Source organism: Prinia subflava, chromosome 1 (assembly GCF_021018805.1).
Source record: "Prinia subflava isolate CZ2003 ecotype Zambia chromosome 1, Cam_Psub_1.2, whole genome shotgun sequence".
NCBI lineage: Eukaryota > Metazoa > Chordata > Aves > Passeriformes > Cisticolidae > Prinia > Prinia subflava.
In genome coordinates, this window is record NC_086247.1 from 111,205,823 (window position 1) to 111,227,692 (window position 21,870).

At 41.9% G+C, this 21,870-nt stretch overlaps 2 protein-coding genes across 2 annotated transcripts in view; both read right to left on the bottom strand.

Annotated features, from left to right (window-relative positions):
• SH3BP5 (SH3 domain binding protein 5) overlaps positions 1-19,080 on the bottom strand; it is a 51,392-nt gene extending 32,312 nt beyond the window's left edge. Inside the window, exons 1-3 of the mRNA XM_063408165.1 lie at positions 18,838-19,080; positions 16,572-16,634; positions 6,354-6,482 (exon numbers count right to left, since the gene is read on the bottom strand). Coding sequence (XP_063264235.1) covers positions 6,354-6,482; positions 16,572-16,634; positions 18,838-18,918 — 273 coding nt within the window. The 5' untranslated portion in view covers positions 18,919-19,080. The remainder of the gene's footprint in view (positions 1-6,353; positions 6,483-16,571; positions 16,635-18,837) is intronic.
• A 163-nt stretch (positions 19,081-19,243) lies between these two features.
• The window catches only part of METTL6 (methyltransferase 6, tRNA N3-cytidine), a 42,270-nt gene continuing 39,643 nt past the window's right edge, over positions 19,244-21,870 (bottom strand). The window contains exon 7 of the mRNA XM_063408198.1: positions 19,244-20,285. Within this exon, the coding sequence (XP_063264268.1) occupies positions 20,281-20,285 (5 nt within the window). The 3' untranslated portion in view covers positions 19,244-20,280. The remainder of the gene's footprint in view (positions 20,286-21,870) is intronic.

Here is a 21,870-nt window from a genome sequence, read left to right on the forward strand (position 1 = left end):
ACAGCACTGAACTGTAGCCACAGAAAGCAGTCAAGTGCTCGGGGTGTTTTTTCCCTCAACAGTTGGGAGAATTTGCAGAAGGTTTGTCAAAGTTTATTTTCAAGTTTCTGTATTCCTTCCTTTCAAAATGTGAATCCACATGATAGTTATTTGGTTTATGAACAGTTAACCAGAAACACTCCCTCAGCCAGGAAAGGTCAGCTGGTTGTTCCACTGTAACTGTGCCAATAATTTTGCTTTTTACTAGCTCCATGGCAAGTCTCCAAACAGAAATGCAAGTCTGTCACAGTTCTGCTGACATTTAATTTTTGCTTCTCAAGTTCCTTCTCCCTCCACCTATTTTTTTTTTTTTTTGCCAAGATAAGCTTAACAGATCAGACAAATCAGTCTTAACTCCTTGTTGTCCTAAACACGAGCATTAGGACTTCAGCTCATAAAAGCAGGATGGAGAAGGAGATTCCTTATGACATGGGAAGACAATACACCAATGGATAACACATTTAGTGTCTAGGAACCAGAGGGAAAGACCTGGATATCTACCACTGTTGGATCTGGACCCAGGAGCTGTCATCCACACTCAGTGCTGCCCTCCTTTTCCCAGCAGAGCCAGCTGGTGCTGTGATCCCATTAGCTCTCACTCACTGAGTGAATTTGGATAGAAAACTTGGGTGCTGCGGCAATCGGCACTGGCAAGATCGCAGTTTCCAATTCCTAATTAATCTTTAAGGATGTTCAGCAGTTTTGAACCTCCAAGTTACATGAATTTAAAAAGCTTTTGTTTCCTGAGCTAAGGAAGTTACCATCTGTAACTTTCCATACTTGCCACACTACTTTCAGACATCTCAAGCTGTACACTTAGAAGCTGAGATGCAATGGCCATTCAGAAAGTTTTGTGCATTTACTGGCTTGATCTCTACACAGAAGGGTATCGGTCTCATCTGCTGAGGAAGACTCTTCCAGCTAGGTAGGTGTGCTCTTATCTGCTTACACCCCTCCCACCCTCATCACCAGCTGGCTGGGTTCCTCCTCCATTCCTGTTCTTCAAGATAACAGCAGCTACTTCTCATCATGATTCACTTTGAATAAAAATTTCATCGAATCACATCAAATCTCACATTTGAGAGAGGAAGTAATTTCCCAGGGGTAACTGGGCTCCCCTAAGTTTTGTGAAGACAAGCAGAATGGAGGTGCGGGATCTGAATATCTGAAAGCTCACCTCTAGTAATTCTTTATTCCCTCAGCTGATTTCTTCACACAGATGTGGCAATCCAGTTATAAAATATTACATGAGTAGAAGATTATTAGCGAGGTGAGGGAAAGGAGCTCTACAGCATAAAAAGTTGCAGTGAACAGGATGGGACGGCTGTCCCTTCTTGTCTACCAACTGCACATCCTCTTGGGTATGCCTGGACATCAGTGGAGAAGAACCATTGTAAATACACGTTCCAGTGGGCTTTTCCAAGCTTCTTCAGATAAAAGAGTGCTGCTTAAGTATGCCAACATGAAAAAAAGAATTAGTTGTAAAATCTACGAAGACTGACCCAAGAGGAAGCAGAACATGCATATCCTCCAACATACTGCTGTATGAACACATGGTAAGGTGGGTCCTTTAGGGAGAGGTACAAACAGGTATGACCTAGCATAGATCTTTCACCTGTTTTTGCCTGAAGCAAGTTTTCTGACACTCTTTTGTACAAGCTAAATGAGGCAGGGGGCAAAGGAGTAAAGGGAATATCACAAAGCAAAACCATGTCTCTCCGAAATAGGCTCAGTATTAAAGCTGAGCAAAACATCCTCACCTACTCCCAATCTGAGTTAATAAAACGTAACCCCTCACCCTGCCACAAAACCAAACCAGCCCATCACCAAACAAAAACCAACCAACAAAAAAGAATCAAAAACAAACCAAAAAAAAAAGCTGAAACTCAATTAAAAGCAATACTCCCAGGGCTTTTAGTCAGGTTAGAGTCACTAAATTTTATTTGTGAGGGTGGGAACACACTTTTATTAGATTATTTTTCCAGCAGAAGCAAAGCAGAAAGGCACATCTCCTGTTCAATTTGTCTGTGGGTTCACAAGTGGTGATGTATGGATAGCAATGTTTTAACGGCACCTCTCACCCGGTGACCCCAAAGTGCTTTTACTTCCCTTAATGAACTCAGCCTCACAGCAGCTTGACAGCTTCATTTTACATGGGAACTGAGAGAGATGAAGTCATTCATCTGTGCCATGCAGCAGCACAAAATCAGCTCCTGCCAGCCCAGTGATTTATGCATTAGACCACACTTGCCTTTGCACAGCATCCTGTCCCAGAGCATGCTGTCACCAGGGAGGTAACACACTTCCCAGCAATGTCACTTGCTCAGACACTACTGTGAACACAATTGCATAGGCACTTTCCAGCCCCAGCCCTGCAAAATGTTAAGTCAACAGTGGCTTAAGACATTCCTTACCTCAGAAGCTCAGGACTTCTGTTTACATTATTAATGTTTCCTGGCAACTTCACCCTTCTTCCTCATTAGCTTTGGGCAAGAAAAGTCTAATTCTTTGACTAGTCAACTAGAGAAGCAGCTAATAGTGGAAAAAATTTAAAAAAATAAAAAAAAAAAAAAGGAAAGAAGAAACCACCACCTAAACTAAACAGACATGGCAAGTTTGATTGTCTGTACATTTAGAACCTGGGCCACCTTCTGGATTACAGGAATTTCACACTGCTGTAATGTGGACGTTGCTTGTGTAAACGCACAATCCTCTATGTGCCAAGGTTCTTCCACTGACCACGGGCATTACTGTGTAAGTTAAAGAACAGCATGAAAAGACAATATGCCAAACAAAAAATGTTCTCACAACACAAGTACTTCAAAATTTGATTAAACAACAAACTGGAATCAAAATGCTCCAAAACAGTAAGGTGTGTCTGCAATCAACACAAAAGGCTCACTGCTCTACCAAATGAGGAATCACAACTGTTTTGTCTTGGCAGAAGTTACATGAAATCTCCTTGAGCAAGAATGTTAGCCACATCTCCCCTTGATTCTCAGCAGAAGCCAAATATTACTGCTTTGGTACCAACAGACAGCATCCTGACTCTCTGCACCACCATTTCAGAGGGCAAAGTACTCCGATTGTAACACTAAGGGGCCAGTGCTCTGGTGAAGCAAAATTTCACCCTGAGACACGCCGTGGCTCTCTTGGCAAACACTCCACAAACAAGTTCCTACAGGACTTTTGCATAGGAGAGTTAATTTGTTTTGAACTCCCTGTCTTCTGCCAACACAGGATTGCACAAGATGGGGATAAGGGTGAGTAGACAAAAGGGCTCAAGATCCTGAAACGACTCCAGTCTCATACTTCAGTTGGTGACTCCCCATCACTGCCCTCGTACCTTCTTAATGGATTTTATCTTAACAGATGAAACATGTATTTCCGAAAGAGACTTGTGCTGGTCCCAGGTGAAAGCAAGCTCCTCAAGGTGACTTAATACAGCTTGCATCAGGTAACTTATCCTGCAGCTGACATCTTCAACACAAGTAACTCTGGACAACTCCCACATTTCTGCCAAACTAAGAGTCATTAATTATGCAATTCTGTATTTCCAAAAGGCTTAAAATTTATGGGTCATATTTTTACTTCTCTTTAGTGAGAACAAAAAACAGGAATTTACACTTCCCTTTCTTTTACCAGTAGAGTCACTCATTTTTCCCCTATTGTTTAATTAAAGCTGTTTCAGCTTCCAAGAACATTGTGCCTATATTTGTGGAGGCAGCCTAATGGCTCTAAAATAACTGCAAAGACAGGAGGAGGAAGACAGTTCTTCATAGATGAAATGTTATTAATTTAAATGAAAAAAAAATAACAAGCTCTTCCCATGATTTCTCTACAGCTTTGCAAATCAAAGTACAGACATGCAAACTGGCACCTAACCATGTTAATACTCTGATACATTCCTCCAGTTTCATATTTCCGTACCTATTCACCCCTTCTCCATGCTTTATGATAGTGGATTTGCTCCCAGTTAAGGGCAACTTCTCTCGATTAAATTAAAACTAGAAAAATTCTTTAGGCAGATTCTTTATTGATGACTGGCACCAATCTTTCCAATATCCCAGGTGCCAGATAGATTCACCATTTTTCAATGCTTGCATTCCTCTTGACCCTCACATTTTCCATTTTAAGATGTTATTAGACAAAAGGTGAAAGGAAAACCAGAGACCATCTTCTATCTCTGCTGAGCAGATACAAAGCAGGAATTCTGTTCCATGACCAGATTCATTATACAAAATGAAAAAAAGCAAAATGAGTGGTTAGAAGGGCAACGCCTACTTTAAAATAAAATGCTATCAAGGAATTAAACAACAATCGAATGTGCAGCAAATAAACAGGTCTGGGATAAATAGCATTTAAGCCTAGCTAGAGACAGAACGGATTGGGAGAAAAATATAGCTCCCTCTAACAAGCCTGCTACTGGAGCAGTGATTCTGCTAATTGAAGGACCTTCAGGAACTTGGGCTTCTTGATTGTCTTGCAAAGTACCTTTGAATCAGAATGACTGAATGGATTTCAGTCAGGGGTAGCAAAGACGTGACAATACAAAATTCCACTTGCAGAACATAATCTGCTGTCAGCTTGAGGACAGAGGGCAAAGTTCACTGCTCTGAGTTGGTGATGTTACAAACCTCAAAGTCAATTGGTCTTTTGATGGTTTCTTTTTTTGTACTGCAGAATGTGTGCTCCTACCATCAACTTTTCCAAGTGTAACTCTTGAAGTCCTATGCATGCTGTGCCTTACCCAGCTATTTATAGTAACAGAAGTATAAGATCATGCTCAAGGCAGGGTTGCAGGGATTCTTTTTCCAAATTGCACATACTAGTTAACACAATTACAAACTCCTGTAGCTCACCACTGGTTTATCTCTAGCACACACCATAGTCCTCATGAGCAGGGTTTCAGAGCAGTTACTGATGAGAGATAGATACTTCAAAGCGCAGCAAGCAGGGTAGAGTTTACCTATTTGCCACACTGCTTCTATGCTTAATCCTGCTTCTAGTCTGCAGGATTAAGCCTAACAGCCCCTACACCTCACCCCCATCACCTAAAATAATGCCTCCAAAACAATGCTAAGCATTTTAAAGCATCAACATAGTCACATATTATCTTGTATGACACATCCCATAACCCAGTTCTTGCTTCATCAATTTTCAAGGGAATGAAGCTTGTTCATTCCTCCCTTTCCTGTGTGGTGCTCTGAGGATGCATTCTCATCCCTCCCCTTCTCTTACTCTGAGAGTTTACTCTCTGCCTCCTGGCACACACCTACTCTACTTTTCTCATCCCTCTACCTAGTATTTTGAACAAAATCCTTCTGCAGTTTTCATGTGTTTCATAAATGCCACTCCAACTCTCACTCTCCCCTTGAACACAATCACATCCCAGCTACCCAGCCACAGATGCCACCCCACACACCCTTCCAGCCAAGCACAGAAGTTATCACCTCTAGGCAGATCTTCCTGACTCTTCCTGCCTCAAGAGAAAACAGAAATAGCAACCTGGAACAACATGCTTCCCTTGGGGAAGAAACAAAAAGCCTCACACAGCAGCAAGCCTCACCACAAACACCCAGCAGAAGCACTGCCTAATCCACCACATACTCAATTCTCCACAGCTTTTTCTCTAAAATGAGAAAAGCTGCCTGACATGTCACAAGCTTTCTGACTTTCTCTTCATCCAGCAGGTCACACTCTTCCTTCCACACCTCATCCCTCCCTGAGCCACACAGGCCTATCAATAATCAAGCAGTAGTTGGGGCATGGGAAGTAAGGCCCTGATGACAGAGAAAGCCGAGCTCAGTTTGTCCCCAAACCAAAACACTTCAGAGCCATGTTTAGCACATTCCTACTTCATCACAACCCAATCAGCACCAAACCCTGCAGGTTTCACCAAGCCTGCTCCACTCCAGCCTTTTTCCCTGCAGCTTCCAGCTGCAGCCATTTAGCTGCTAAGCATTTTGCTTTAAGAACAAAAAACAGACACACAAAGTCTACACTGTATTTCCAAATAAGTGCAACTACTGATAGGAAAGACCAGGGCTCTGAAAGGCCATTTATAATGAGAGAATAGAAGTAGTCTTTTTTTATTGTGTCTGCTGTAGCTGTTATGGGTTTGAAGAGCACGTGCAGTTGTGGCTGTGAAGAAATCCATTTTGCCATTGATTCCCATGGCTGACATGCAACTGAAGACACAGAGAAGTGTCAGCCAAGTGCATGTGCTGAGGATGTTATTAATAACAGGAAAGGAACACCATCAGTGTGTGCCCTCCATACCACCACAAGCTCATAAGGCAGAAAGTTCTTACCTGCCTGGCCACCCTCCGAGCTTCCCAGTAAGGTTTAGAGTCTTCTACAGATTTTCCAATCTTCTTTACCAGCTCATCCAGTTTTACTGTCGCCTCCACCAGCACAGAGCGGAACTTCTGGCGTGCATCCTTCAAAACGTTGCAGGAAGGAAAGAAAGGACAAAGGCAGGTTAAGAGCTTTAAAAATTATTTCTACCTGTTTGTTTCTATCTTCCTCTTTAGGTTCACACAGGAGCTGACACATTCAAAAGAGATACTGGCACTCAGACTAAGACAGAATTTTTCAGCAGAGGAACCCTGGAACCCAGAGCCAAATCCTAGAGCTGGCATCCTGGACACCAAATCTTTGTCTTTCAGTGACAACTTTTATAAAAAGCCTACAACAGCCTGGTGTAGATGTTTTCTCTGGCAGGGTTCCTCAGAGAGAAATTGTTTATATATTGCTCACTTGGTGAGGAGGCAAACAGCAGTCTAACAAGTTCTGAGAGGGACTTCAATGGCAAAGACATGTCATATAGATAATGCTAGAATGGTGCTAGCAGGCAGGCCAAACCCCCACAGCAGGCTGGCAAAGCAGCTGGAATTGGCACAGAAAGCCCATCTTTTCAGCTATGGTTTCTATCAATGGAGAAGGGCACCTACATTCCACTTCACTCTTAGTATTTGCTATATTTAAAAAAATCCATCTACTTCCAAATGAGTTGTGCTCCTGACATGATTAGCTAAAGCAATTAAAATATTTGCACTGCATCACTGAAATTTCCACACATGTAAGCAAAGTGATTCTGATTTCCATCTCAGAATCCACCACAGACTCTAAATATATGAAATTATTGCAGATTGATGCAAATTCAGGCTGGGACCTGGCCCAGGATTTCAGGAGATGAAGAAGAAGGGCCATGTGAGCTCTTCACAAGGCTTGTAATTCTAATTAGAGTGCAGCATTTATGCAGACTGCTGGAGTGACATGTTGATAATCAGGAAGCAGCTGGCTTGAAGAAGTGCCCTAATTCAGGGGGGTTTTGTCATTATTGTTGAGGATTTCTAAAATGCAAAACTGCTTATTCACATGAAGATTTAAAATACATTGCAAGCTGCCACTATGCTCTCAGAAGTGGAAAAAAATGCAACAATACATCAGTTTTTACAGAAAAAGCAACATACTTCTGTAAAAGCTTCTTTGCTTCCTTTTTAGTGTTATGTAAAACCTGAACCAGATCAGCATTATTTTAGTCCAGCGCAAATAGCTTTGAATTCTTAAGGTACTCCAATTTATTCTAAGGGATTATTCAAATGGATAACAAGGTCAAAAATGGAGAATTAAATGGACATTAACTTATTATTTAATTTACTCAAACCCAGTCAATAATCTCATTTCTCAGTGAAAGCCTGAAATGTATAATTTAAACAATATTTATTGAGTCAATGATCTTCTCAGTGAGAAGAATTTGAATATTTCCAATTAAATTACTGGACCATACATGGTTCACTGCTCAAAATGAGTTTCATAAGTAACTGAAAAAAGAGTCCAAGCATGATGACCATATTGCAAGAACAGTATTAAGTACTGAAGTATATTTAACAAAGAGAAAAATTCTTTGCAGGTGTAGGAACAGAATTAAAAGCTCATTTCTAAATGAATGAGCTGGAAGACTTCACTCTCTTTGTGAAAGCTATATAAGGATATTAGTTATGCAAAGCAAATAGTTTAAGTAAAAAAAGCCCTATACAGTGGTTCATCAAAAAGTTCAGTTCCCATGTCTGTAAGATAAGCACTTGGAACAAAGACATCATCACTACAAATCTGTGCTTGGAGACCTACCCCAAATTTATTCATGTAATAATTATATACAGTCTTATCCAATAGGAAAAAGATGACTAGTCCCTACTTGGAGTTTGAAAAACCAAAACAAAATAAAAACCAAAAGACACTAAGAACAAAGCAGTCAAATAAACAGCAACTTCTGTACCCATTCATCTCCCTTTAACTCTGATGAAGCAAATACAAATTACTGAACTCCAGTGCTCCTCTAACTGGGGCCTGAAGCACAGGTCTTACAAATGGTGAAATACACGTTTACCCATGAGCACAACACCACTCCACACTGTAATTACGTACACAGAATAGGAAGCTGCAGCTGAAAAACACACTGGTGTGAAATTCCAGTTTATCATTTTCCTCCAAAGATGACTGGTTGTGCTTTTAAGGCTTAATTTAGGTCTGACCACCCTCATTCTTGCAGTGAAGAATAATAATGAAAAACACCCCAGAACTTTGTATCTGTATCATCCATCACAACTTATTTTAAGTGACATTTATTCTCAGGCTCCTGACTGTCAGGAACACAAGCCTGCAGGCTCCAGCACCTTCTGCATGACAGAACAAGCAGATGCTCAATCCTCTGCTGGGATCAGTGCCCCTACTGAAGGTTTCCAGCCATCCCCTTCAGACCCAGCAGTAGGATACCAAGGTCTCTGAGGTGAGATGTCAAACTCACATCATTTTCACTCTCCACCAGCCCCAACTACACTACAAAAGCAAACGATCCCACATTGTGTATCTACAGTGTGTGTGCTCCCATGGCAATGCAGTGCCTTCACACCACCCAGCCTCCTCAACCCAAAGTGACTGGGCTCCCCTGACCATGCCTCTGATCTGGGAGCTGTGGCAACACCTCCTGAGAGCAGGGTCACGGCTCCCTCCTGCAAACACCCAGCCATGCTGCTCACTTCAGTGTGTGGGACCTGCCACATGCTGGCAGAGCATCTGCAAAAGGCACCCCCCTTGGAACAGTGCAAAACCCCCCGGCAGGTCATCCTGGCAAGGTCTGAGTTACAGCTACAGGTGCAGCAGCTATTTTTACACTTCATGTGAAAATGGGGAGGTCAGAGGCACCAAGGCAACTGCACCAGTAGCACTGGGCTTGGCGCACTTACTCCCTATGTGACACGAGAGCTACATCTGTTATTCATGGAAATGAATGGGCCTATAGTTAAGGCAGTAAGTTGGGAATTGATTTAATTCACTGCTTTATGTCTGGCTTCCCATGTTGCTGTCAGTGAGACACTTTGACCCATATGTGAAGTGGTTCAAAGCTATAAATCCTCTTAATGGTGTTTTCTGTAAGGACACTCCCATCAAAAGCTTAGAGGCTCAGAACAGCACATTACTGCAGCTCATCTGTGGTCCCCAGCACAGGGTGAGTCCTACACTCATGTTAGAAAGACAACCACAAACACTTTCAAGCTACTTATCCTCTGGTGTGACTTGCCTCTCCAAACAAATGTTACTATTTAACTGCCAAACTCTTGCTTCATTTAGACCTTTATCTAGCACACATGGATGGAAAACAGAGAAAGGAAAATATGTCAATTCCTGCAACTTGTTGTCATGAGCAAGACCAAGACACTGCAGCATATGCCATAGAAATTTTCTAGCTCAATCCTCAATCTCTGGTTTCTGTATTTCAGTTTATTGAAAGATAATTCATTCCAGTAGAAATGTTTTTCATTGATAACAGCAGCCCTAGGTAATTTCTGAGTCACACTCACTGTTTCTGGGTGGGGTTTTACGTTTTGGGTTTTTTTGTTTTTTAAAAACACATTTTGTTTTTCTCATCACTGCACTGAATACGTACACAGACTCTAACAGAAGCAGCTGACACGAGACATCTCAAACACCCTGACATTTTTAAAGCATGTTTTCCCCTCTACTCACTCCTAATCTTCTGTGACCATTTTTAAGAACACTTTGCCTCTGATTTTAGAAAGGTGACATTGAAGATGTTAGCCAGTCAGCTTTCAATGTTTTTTCCCTCCTATTTGCTCAAATGAGATGATGATAAACCTTTTCCAAGCTGGACAAAAGCCGATTAAGGCAATTTATCCTCAATGTGTGTCGCAAGGTTAGGAAAAAAAAAAAAGTAGCAGAAGAAGCTTCTCACCTAAATTACATTAACAATTAGACTAAACCCATTAATAAGTAGACTCTCACTAGCTAGGTGTTTGTCATACACAAACTCCAGCAGGCAGAGCACTTAGTGTAGCACATGGACAGCTGCAGTTTACATTTCAACATCTTGTTGTGTGGCTGCAAGAGCTCCATGCTCATCAACTTTCTTCCTGGAAATCCTTAGCACTTTTCTTTCAAAAGATATTTCACTGTCTTAGGGAGCATGCCAGACCTCTACCCCATATATAATTTTGCTGCAATAATTCATTAAAAGCAGAGCTGGTTTGCAATGACTTGCTGTTGGGCAGCTTCTGGATACTGCAACAGAAAGAGGGACCACACTAGGGACAGGTCATCCTTACAGCAGCATTTTGAAAATCCACTCTCAAATGTGGGGGAAAACCTAAAAAACTAAATTACAATTTTCAACCTATACTGCATCTGTCAGAGAAAAAAAGCATGCCTGTTTTCCTCACTCATGAGTGATTGTGATGAATGGTGTTAAATGCCAGACGACAAGCAAATAACCATTTCTGCCCATCAAATGAAACATGCATTTTCAAACCATTTTATTTTTAAAATAGGCTTTACATATCAACCGCATCTGAATCATCTTAGTACCAAGCACATCTAAATTTCATTTACAAAGGTTGTCCCGTGACTGTTTTGCCAGTCTGGTGCGCAGAACCTCTGGCAACCATGGGAAACAGAATTGCTGAGACAGCAATTCATCTATTCATCTGTTCCCAAGAGGCTGACAGTATCCATACCCATCTTCTCTGCTACAAAGACTTACCATCTGCAAAAGCTCATGTCCAAGTTAAACCAGCATCACTATCATACATCCACACCAAACAGATGCACAAGGTGTGCTCAGAAATCTACCTTCAAGAATCAAACCAGTTAAAGACATTTTTAACATCTCTTTGGCACCTGGGCAGTTCAAGTAAGACAGACTGGCAACCAAACCTTAAAAACAAAGTGCAAGGAAGGGGATAAGTAGTATCTCAATTTTTAAGGGATAAGAAAAGTCTTTGGTTTACTTTTTTCTTAGGCAGCTACTAATTTGCCATCCAAGAACAATTAAAAAATCAGTACCTGAAAGTTGCTCTAGCTTCCTGCTTGCAGACAGTGACAAACTGAGACTACCGATACTTTTTATTACAAATGTTTTTAATTCTCTTAGAGGAAGAGAGAAGAAAGCAGGCATGGGAGGGTACTGGGTGCTCCTTCCAAAGCAAGATTTCTCCACCTAACCTTTCCTCTCTCAGGCTGGAAACCCATCTGTACGTCAAGAACATGAATCAAGTAAAGCCCTTTGACTCACTTGGTTGACAAAATCTTTCCAGAGCCACAGCAGAGGAAGAAGCCTTCCCTTACTCATCCTTGGATGAAAGCAGAAAGCAAAACAACAAGCAATTCACACACAGGAGCCATTTCCTATGGAAGCAAGTAGATCATAAAGACATGTGGAAAGATTTGTCCTGACAGTGCTGGACGAATCCATCACACATGTACATCCTTCTCCAAAAGCCAGCAGGAACACCAGCCAGTGAGCTGCTTTGCCCTTATCTCTGCATTCTTTGTGGACACTGGGAAATGCTGCACAGGGATACTGATAAGGTGGCGGATATTTCCACAGATAGATGTTTCCTCAAGCCAAGCAGGCATGCTCAGAATGAGATTCCAGAAACTGAGAGGTCATTTTTCTAAAATCTGAAGGAAGGATTTTCTTTTTTTTTTTAATCTACTTATATTTTTTATGTGTGACAGGGTCAACAATTCAAGTTTTTTTCCTGAAACCAAGTATTTTAGTGAGGAAGTAAGCAACAATTCTAAATAACTGGTGAATATCTGCCTGCCAGTGGGAAGCAATGAATTAATTCCTGGTTTTGTTTTGCTTGTGTGTGCAGCTTTTGCTTTACTTCACTGTCTTTATCTCAACCCACGGGTTTTCTCACTTGTACTCTTCTGGTTCTCCCTCCTGTGCCACCGGCAGGGAAGGAGCCAGGAGCTGTGTCATGCTTAGCAGCCAGCTGGGGTTACACCATGACAGCAAGTCCTTCCTCTTCTGATAGGGGTTCAAATGCTCACAAGGCTCACAAGTGAAAGAGCACCACAGCTAATAATGCCCTTTCCTTATACCCAGCAACAACCCAGGGTGACCTTTATGAGAAACCCAGGATTAGAAGTAACACAAAGTCTTGCAGATCAGGACTAGAGGATCTAGGCAAGCGCACAAGAAGGATCCCATCCAGGCCCTCTAATAACAAGTATGGCTGAAAGCAGCACTGCTCAGCTCTGGTTTCCCTGTGCAGTATCCCCCATGAACAAACACTGGCAAGCTCGTAGCTCCAGCAACACAAAAAACTCTCTCTAACAAAAACCGCATTTGGGATAGCTGGGATTCCAGTGGTAACTTTAATGGTATGTGCTGCATTTCCCTCCCCGCAATGCTGCCAGAGGGTCCCCGGGTTAATTTGTTACATCTGAGTTGTACTTTCAGAGCCAGTCTAAGCCATGTATGAGCTGGCTGGACAGCCAAATCCTGCTCGTTTGTTAAGTACCTTCGCAGCTCCTGATGCGAGTTCAGATGGAGATGCATTTCCAATAAACAGGAAAAAACCTCTTGCATTTGGCCAAAACACACTTGTATCTCCCCTGCAAGACATTTTCCCCAGCTCTTCACAGACACTTCAAACATAAACAGGGACATTAGCGAAGCCAAGTGTTAAATCCCTCAGAGAGCCCTTATCATCCTTCTGCTGTGTCAGTAATGCTCAGTGTTGCACTTAGTATGAGCAGCACTATGGATTTTAAATCTAGTCTAATCAAAGATTCATTAACAGGCAATACATTAACGCAACATATAACTACCAGCCACTCAGTGCCCTTCAGCAGCTCTGCAGCTCCTGAACAGGCTGTGAGCATCAGCAGGTCAGGGTATTTCTTCGGGGTTTAATAGGACAGGTCAAAAGAGCAAAAAAAAGAGTAATTCTTGCAAGTAAAAGAACAGATGTAGCCAACTTCAATGTATCTGCTCAAGTCATGCCATGCACGTCTATCCAGTGCTGTCATAGGCGGTATGGGTGCAGAACTTACTTCAAAAGATTAAAAAACCCAGGCTGTTCAACTTAAAAACATATCATATGGCAGTTTCAGTGCAGAACTTAAAGAAATGGCAGGCTGGTCAACTTAAAACATAATTCCCCCTTTTATCACCTCTGTAAGAAGCAGACACCAGTATTTTCTACATTGCTCAAACACGGACATTCCTGTGGCTACACCAAGACGGTGTAGTTTCAAAATCCTAGAAGCCTCTACTGAATTCAGCCCCATAACATTTTCCACTGGGTAACACAGCATTATTACTTCCATTCTGTAGATGCAGACCTGAGGCACAGCAAGAACAGAAGTGTGGGTTCAGAAGGATTTAACAGCTTTTTTTTCCAGTTAATGGGAACTGGAGACAGCCAGCAGTCCCATTAAGAGCAACTCACACAAAGCTACACACAGGAAGTCCAGAACAGTCTTGCAGAACTCAAATGCCACAAGGTTATCCTTCCTGCTTATCAGAGAGTACATCAAAACACAAAAACATGGGTGTCTTTTTCTGAACTTCCTTCAAAGAAATACACCTTCTACTCAAACACTCCCATCACTTTTCCAGATTATTCTGGGAAAAAAATCAATAGTGGGAATCTATGGACCACGAAGTAATGCTACAGGAAGCTGGCAGTCAGCAAATTGTGCTCTAAATAATGTAATGAGACATCTATGTTCCCATGAAAGATATTGAAAAGATGAAGAAAATGATACTAGCATAACAGGATAAATATAACTCCACTGTCTGGTTAAAAAACATCCATATACATCTTTCTTCCAATGAAGTATGGCAGGAACACTGCAGACTAGGAAGGGGTAGCAAGAGGGACCCAAAGCAGCTAGTAAGTGCCACAAGTGCAAATCTTCAAAGGGGAACTCAGCATGGCTCTCCCACAAGCCCACATTTTTGACAGCATTCATGGATTTTGGAAGCCTTTGAAGCAGAACAATGCCAATTCCAAACTCCTCCTTCCAAACTCTGGATTTAACTTTAAGGCTGATTGGCAAAACTTTCTTTTCTTGTCCAGAGTATGAATGTAGAGATCTTCCACTAACTACATGCGTTGGGTATTGTGGATTTTTTTTTTTATTCCTTCCCCCTAGAAAGGCTTTAAGTCATTCAAAATGCATTTATCAATCTGTATATAAATTAGGCCTTGCTTACATGATGCAACTGCATTTGTCCTCAATATTTAAGCAGAACAAATGTAATGAAAATCTTTACTGATTAAAAATTATGCAGTTGCATGGTACCACAAACTGGCATCCATCCAGTAAGACTTCTGGACGAAAAGTGAAGAGGAAATATTCAAGAACACATACTCTTGGTGGTATTTCACCTTAATTCCATCAAAAACTGCTTACAGTAAGTATTACAGACACATCTGCAGTAAACGCTTCATGGCAAAGTGCACAGAATGATTATATGATTTCTACCTACCTAACACCTGTTATTTACTAGGCTAAGTAAGCAACAATGTAAGACTAAGCTAATGTGGAAATTCTGCTTTTATATTTACAGTTATATTTCCAGGAACCTTTCAGCCTCTACAGCTCAGCACGTGCCACACATACAGTAGCTACAAATCTGCAGGCTCGACAAACACTTGATCACATGAACAATTTTAATCAAGCAGCAAAATCCCATCTTAAAGTCACTGGAATTTATTTCATGAGGATGCCTTTGCATGATTATTACTATTCCATCTGCTTCATAATATGTCCTCAGTGCAAGGTTATGACAAAATTAATGAAATCCAGGCAACTATCCATAACACCATCTTTCAATTTCAGTACCTCAGCTGAAATAAGGAGACTGAAAAGATGCATATGATAATTTTTTTTCAATATATTTATATAAAGATTGCTGAAGTCCATTTAATTGCTACTGTTGCCGATTAGAATACTGATTTTTAAAATTCACTCATAAAATTTAAATCATACTACTGTCACTGAACAGTTTTCACAGCAAAAATACTGTTTCAATCTGTATAGCAAACAGTTCCCCATTTAACTAAGTTTATTTACCAATAAGTTTATGATCTACATGCCACAAATGTCAGAAAATGCAAACAAGTGGGGAGAAGAAAAAAGACGAGGCTCTTTGTTTCCAAAGATCATAACCCCATTTTCTCTTCAGTGCTCTAGGTGGATACTCCAGTATTTTAAAATTCTACCAAGAACCATCCCATGCTTGAGGTACCCATCTCATAAAAAGATACACATGAGGAAAAAAAATAATAATTTTTAAAAAGTAAACAAACAGACCAACCAACCAGACTTTGACATTTTAAAGGTAAAGAAATCTACATATGTATTTTTACTGCATGTTCCTCACTGCAATCTCAGCATGTTTTGATACAGTATTCAAAACTTTGTAATGATATCAAAATTATTTAGGATGTAAAGTCATATTTTATGCCAGTTTTTCTTTAGCAGCATATTAATCTTATCCTTCCACTGGGTTTATCTTCTCTGGCTTGCAAACAAAAGAAAATTCAGACACACAATTAGGACAGTTTGTTTTGCTTCACTATGAGATCAATAATGTTGAGCCTTCCAGAATAACTACCAAGTAGATGAAGCTCAAATTTGGGGATTTAGAAACAATTTCTTCAGAACTTGCTATTAGATTTTTAAGTATCCATGAAAACCTCTCTGTATAACCAGGAAGTCTTTTACTCCAACTTTCCTTCATCACCTTCCTTGCTCAGGAAGTGATGACAAAAAAAGGCAAAGATAACAAACTAAAAAAACCCCAAACAGCCACCAAAGAGAAGATTCTGGCAGACAGCTGTATGGCAAAAACCTCTTAACCAAATAAACTTTCCCTGTCTATAATCAACAAACACAGAACAGTGACTTGTAAAAATAAAACTTGTCTAAGCTTAGTGTCAAAACCTAAAAATAAGTTCTGGCAGTGGTTGTGTGTGAGGTTCAACACAGAGGGTTTTTACACAGTCAGCATACCTCTACCTTTTCCATTTCTTTTCAGCTGTTAGGTCACTTCATACCTTTAAAAAAAACATCACCAGACTCATGCTGCAAAATTACCATTGAGTATGCACAAATTCAGGAGGCAATCTACTCGAAAGCACTGTCCCCTTTTGTTCACAAAATCCAACATGCAAAAAAGCAAAATACAAGGATAAATTCTGTACCTCCAGCTCCGTCTCTCTGCGATTGATATCATCTGTAGATTGATTCAGTTTTTCTAGCTCCCCCTAGAAGGAAAGCAAGTCAGATGCATAGTAAGAAATTAGGGAAAAAAACATGTCTCATTCAGCATCCCCACTGAAAGCTCACGAGGTCTTTGGCTAATGAATTTAGCGAAAAGAGGAAAACTAGAAATGTTTAGCCTAATTTTGCCACTGGTCTTCTACTTTGCTACTTAAAAAAACAATCAGAGAAGCTCTATAGTTTTACGTTAAGGCAACACATTTCCTACGCTGGCTATTCCTTCACTACTACAAATAAACACAAGGTACAGTAAGCTCTGTCTCGTTCATCAGTACAGTCAGTACCAGCGAGGTGCTGGGCAGACAGACACACCCACCCCGGAAGATTGGCATAAAGTTTGTGCTATCACAGGAGAAACACACTGAACGGACAGAACTGATAAGAAACATATCTTCCTCCACAAGAGGGAATTTTATTTTGGATTTTAGCAAACCATTTCGTAACACAACCAGTCAATGGGACATACAGTTATGTTTATGTAATTTGCCTTCCTGCCAACATTTTGATCCCTTAACAGCAGAAACAAAGGTGTTAAAGCCCTTGAATAAATACATAATAGAGGTGGTGTTGGCATGAATGAAGTTACTGTAAAAATAAAGCTCATTCTTACTGACTTTCTTACCATAAAAAACCTCCCTCAGGAGGAGATCTGATACTTTCTTTATCTGAGCAAGATGTTCCTTCAAGTGAGATTATACGATTTTTAACAGGAATGTTCTCCAATTTAAACGTTATTTAATCGTCAACCAGTGTGACACAATACACCCTGAAATGTCTTGCTGTACAAACCAAACGTTGTAAATTGATTGTCACTTGAGCAGTTTCCCACTAGACTACAAGAGTGACTCTGATTACAACCAGAAAGGAATTAATTACAACAGTTTAACTCTCTTATCCTCAGCGGTCAGATTTCATTTCCTACTCCTAGGAGTTGGAAAATACCTATTTTCTTATCCATGTTGTCTGAAGCAAACACTCATCCAAAAATTACCTAATTGTCTCTTACTGTAAGGCTCAAAACCTGATGGCTCTCACGGAAGCAGACACAGTAGCCTGTTTTTCAAACCGAATAGAAAACTTAACAAAACAATTGCTTTGCCAACACAATTCACAAATTGTATATGTGGAAACGTGCTGCAAGCTGAAGAACCTACGGCCAAAATTAGATCAATAGACACCAACCAAACTCAGCCTCTTAAAATCAGGGCAGTACCAGGCTAGCTTTTGGCTGAGGGCCTGGCTCTGTGTAACCATGTTTTGAGAATTTTGCAATTGCTCTGCACAGCCCTGGAAAACGAAATGCTCACGCCGGGGAAAAGAATGACAATTACAGCGAGCAGGGACCTGCGCCAAGGATCCTCTCAGCAATGTACACACATGTTATATTCATTCATGACAAACAGTCCCAGCAATGCTGGAGGCAAAAGCCATAAATCTGCAGAGACCTAAAAATACATTTCATTTCAGGGACCACAACGTGCTTGGAGTTCGCACCAGGCTATTGGTCGAGACACGATTTTGGGGAGAAAAGCTTTGTTTAGACACCATGCAAGAATAAAAAGCATTGCAGAAGGCATTCACAGAGAGGAAGCACCACATTCCACTCAAGCTTCCTTTTTAAAAGAAATAAAGAGCAATGATAAAAATAACGAAATTTTTTTTTTTAATCTACGTTTTCCCGCATTTACGAATTTCTGAGCACCAGCCCCGCTCCCCGAGCAAGGTCACGCTGTCATGGTCAAAACTAAGAAGGGGAGGTGGGGAGGGATTCCAGCAGGAGGAGGAGGAGGAGGGACGCCTGGCAGAGCCCGGCGCGGAGCGATGCCCGGGGTAACAAAGGGCTGGGGCGCCCCGGGGGCTCTTCCCCGCTCCGGGCGGGCGCCGAGACACGCGGGGCTGCTCCGGAGAAAAAAAAATAATAATAAAAAAATATACATGTATATGTATATATATATATATATGCGTGTGTTCACGTATATGTGCATGTATATATGCGTGTGTGTGCGTGTATATATACATATATGTATGTATGTATGTGTGTATGTATGTATGTGTGTATGTATGTATCCATCCACATACGCAGCAAAAGCAATGAAATAAAAGGCAACCATTATTACATACAGCCATAATACACACACTGAAAGGAACTTAAAACTCGCAGCCGCCGCTCGGAAGGCAGGCCCTCACCTGGATGCGGGGGTCCACCTCCTCGTCCTCGGGGCGCGGTGGCTCCTCGGCGGGGCGGCCGCGCCGGCCCCCCGGCTCCATGGCGGCTCCGCTGCTGCCGCTGCTGCCGGCGCCTCCCGCTCCGCCGCTCCCGGCCCCGCTCCGCGGCCCGGCCTCCGCCCGGCCCCGCCTCCGGGGGAAATCCTCCCTCCCCGCAGCGCCCCCCGTCTCTTTGTGCCTTGGCAGCTCAGGCAGGAAAGCAGCGCGAAATTGCGGGGGTTCCTTTCTTTCCCCCATTTTTGTCCCTTTTTTTAAAAAATTTTTAAAAAAAATTTTTAAACCCTCCCTCACACCCCGTTTTTTCTGGCGTGCTAATTCCTGCATCCCCCCCCGCAAGGGCCCTGCGTGAGGCACACAGGATGAGTAGTTCCAGGTGCAGGGAAACGCTAAGGACACCTTGCTGGCTTTTTTAATTTCCCTCCCCCTTCTTTTTTTCTTTCCTCTTTTTTCAGGCTCTGCTGGAGGTTGACATGCCTATGGAGAGAAAAGAAAAATAAAAAGGCAGGGAGAAAGGGAGAAGAGAAGAATACTAAAGGCACTTTCAACAACCTTGAAAATTCAAATGAAACCCAGATTTCAACGGTGTGGCAGCTAAGTGGGCAACCATTGTGCCTACTGAATGCAGCAGAAAAAGACGTACTGAAGACACATCCTTTTGTTGTCAGTAAAAAAGAACTTCATACGAGAAGTATGTACATGCGTGGCCCATGTCTAGCAGAGCACTTCAGATTAGTGTCTCCCTAATCACAGGGGTGGATAACAAGTAATTTTGAACAGATGAGGAATATATTTCTACCTTTAAAGTATCACTATTAATTTAACCCCATTTTTTTGTTAGAAAATTTCTCAAAAGGTAATAAAAATGGAAAGTTTAGATGTGGTGAAGAAAGAAGCTTCCTTTGTGGGGCTGCAGGTGAAAAAAAAATCACGTATCTCTTTATGAAATAAAAATAAGAGGTAGAGAAAATAGAAGATAAAAATTAACATTTCTGAGGTAAAAAAGGAGGCAAGAGAAAAGCAGTCAAGTTCTTCCAAATGCTATAAAGCAATCGAGGAAAAAACCAAAATATGGGAAGAGAGTGACATAAACATTTGAAAATAGTATAAACATGCAAAGTGACACCAACAAACCAAAATAATCAAGGAACAGAGGAGGTGTTGCAAAAACGCAGATGGGTTGTTTGCAACATCTTCACTCCTCACAGCAGAAGAAATCATGTAAAGGGGGGGAGAAAAAATAAAAACAAACCAAAAACCAAATCAGCCAAATCCAAGTGTTTACTCTTACTGCTGTCCATTAAGGGAATCCAGTGTGTACACAGAGCCAGAGCTTCCCTTGGGTCTTCTCTCTGATGTGCTGTGGCTCATGCCAAGACTGTAGTGGTCAAACATCCAACATTCCCATCATCCTAAAACAGCACAGAAAACACAAAGCTGCACATGGAAGACTTAATGTGGCCAGTCTTGCTGTTACCACGCTGATTTCTGAAAAACAAGAGTATGTAACAGATTTACTGCAGCTATGCCATGTTCCTCCAAAACCTACCCAGGCTGACCCATGGAGGTGTCACAAAAAGCACTGCCCACTGCTTGGGGTACAGAAGTGCTCCTGCACACACATGTTCTCCCAAAGGGATTTGTTATGTTTGCACAAAGGACCCTGTTCTTCCATTACTACTGTCACAATACCCATGATTGCTGCAGCCCAAAAACCTCCAGCCAAACTCATCAATCTGCCACCATCAAGGCAGAGCAAGCTGTCTCTCTCCTCAGTTGCATAGTGGATTTAGAAAGTTGGGAGAGCTGCCTGCAGAGCTTAGCACTGTGCAAGAGAGGGTGTGCATACACAAGCCCCTTTTCCCATTAATCTGAAATCTCTCATAGAGCCTTGAGACCCCTGAGATCATTTTATATCAAACTGATACATTGGGAAGATCTACATAATAAAATCAGTGAAGAATGCACATCTGTCTTTACTGCAGACATCACTAAAGCATTAACAGAAAAGTGGCCTGAAGGAAAAGATTTGACAGAACAGGGAAAGGGAGACTATTCAGTACACATAAAGATCAATAAAAGACTCAAGGCTATTATTTACATGTTCATTTTCTTCTCTTTACCATGGAATGATTTTTGCTGAAACTGCTGTCCCACACAAAGGGCAGCAGGACCCCAGAAATACCCAAGGACTAAACCTGCATATCACAGAGGCAGGCCTCACACATGAACAGGCTCTCCAGAGGTTTGTTGGTGACACCGAGCTGTGTGGTGTGATTGACAGGTTGGAGGGAAGGGAAGGCATCCAGAGGGACCTTGACAGGTATGAGAGTTGGGTCTGGGACCTCTCAAGTTCAACAAGGCCAAGTACAAGCTGCTGCACCTGGATCGGGGCATCCCAAGCACAGATAGAGGCTGGGTGGAGAACGCACTGAGAGCAGCCCTGAAGAGAAGGACTTGAGAGTGTTGGTTGGCAAGAAGCTCAGCATGACTCAGGAATGTGTGCTCGCAGCCTGGAAAGCCAACCACATCCTGGGCTGCATCAAGAGAAGCAGGAGCAGCAGGGTGAGGGAGGTGATTCTCCTGCTCTGGTCCACTCTGGTGAGACCCCACCTGGAATGAAGTTCTTTAGTGTGAGGGTAGTGAGGCATCGGCACAAGTTGCTGAGAGAAGTTATGGATGCCCCATCCCTGGCAGTATTCAAGGCCAAGCTGGATGGGGCTTTGTGCACCCTGGTCTAATGGAAGACATTGTTGCCCATGGCAGGGGGTTGGAGCTAGATGATCTTTCAGGTCCCTTCCAGCCCAAACCATTCTATGATCCTATGCTCTGCTTAGGTTAATACTGTGCAAGAAGTGAACTGCAGTGGATGGCATTTGGGTATTACTTTTGCCAAGCCATGAGTGATCTCATCGCAGCAAATCCCTCCTACACAATCCACTGAAGGCCAGGCTTCTCCCCAGGCCCAGCCAGCCAGTCATGCTGACCTTCTCGCTT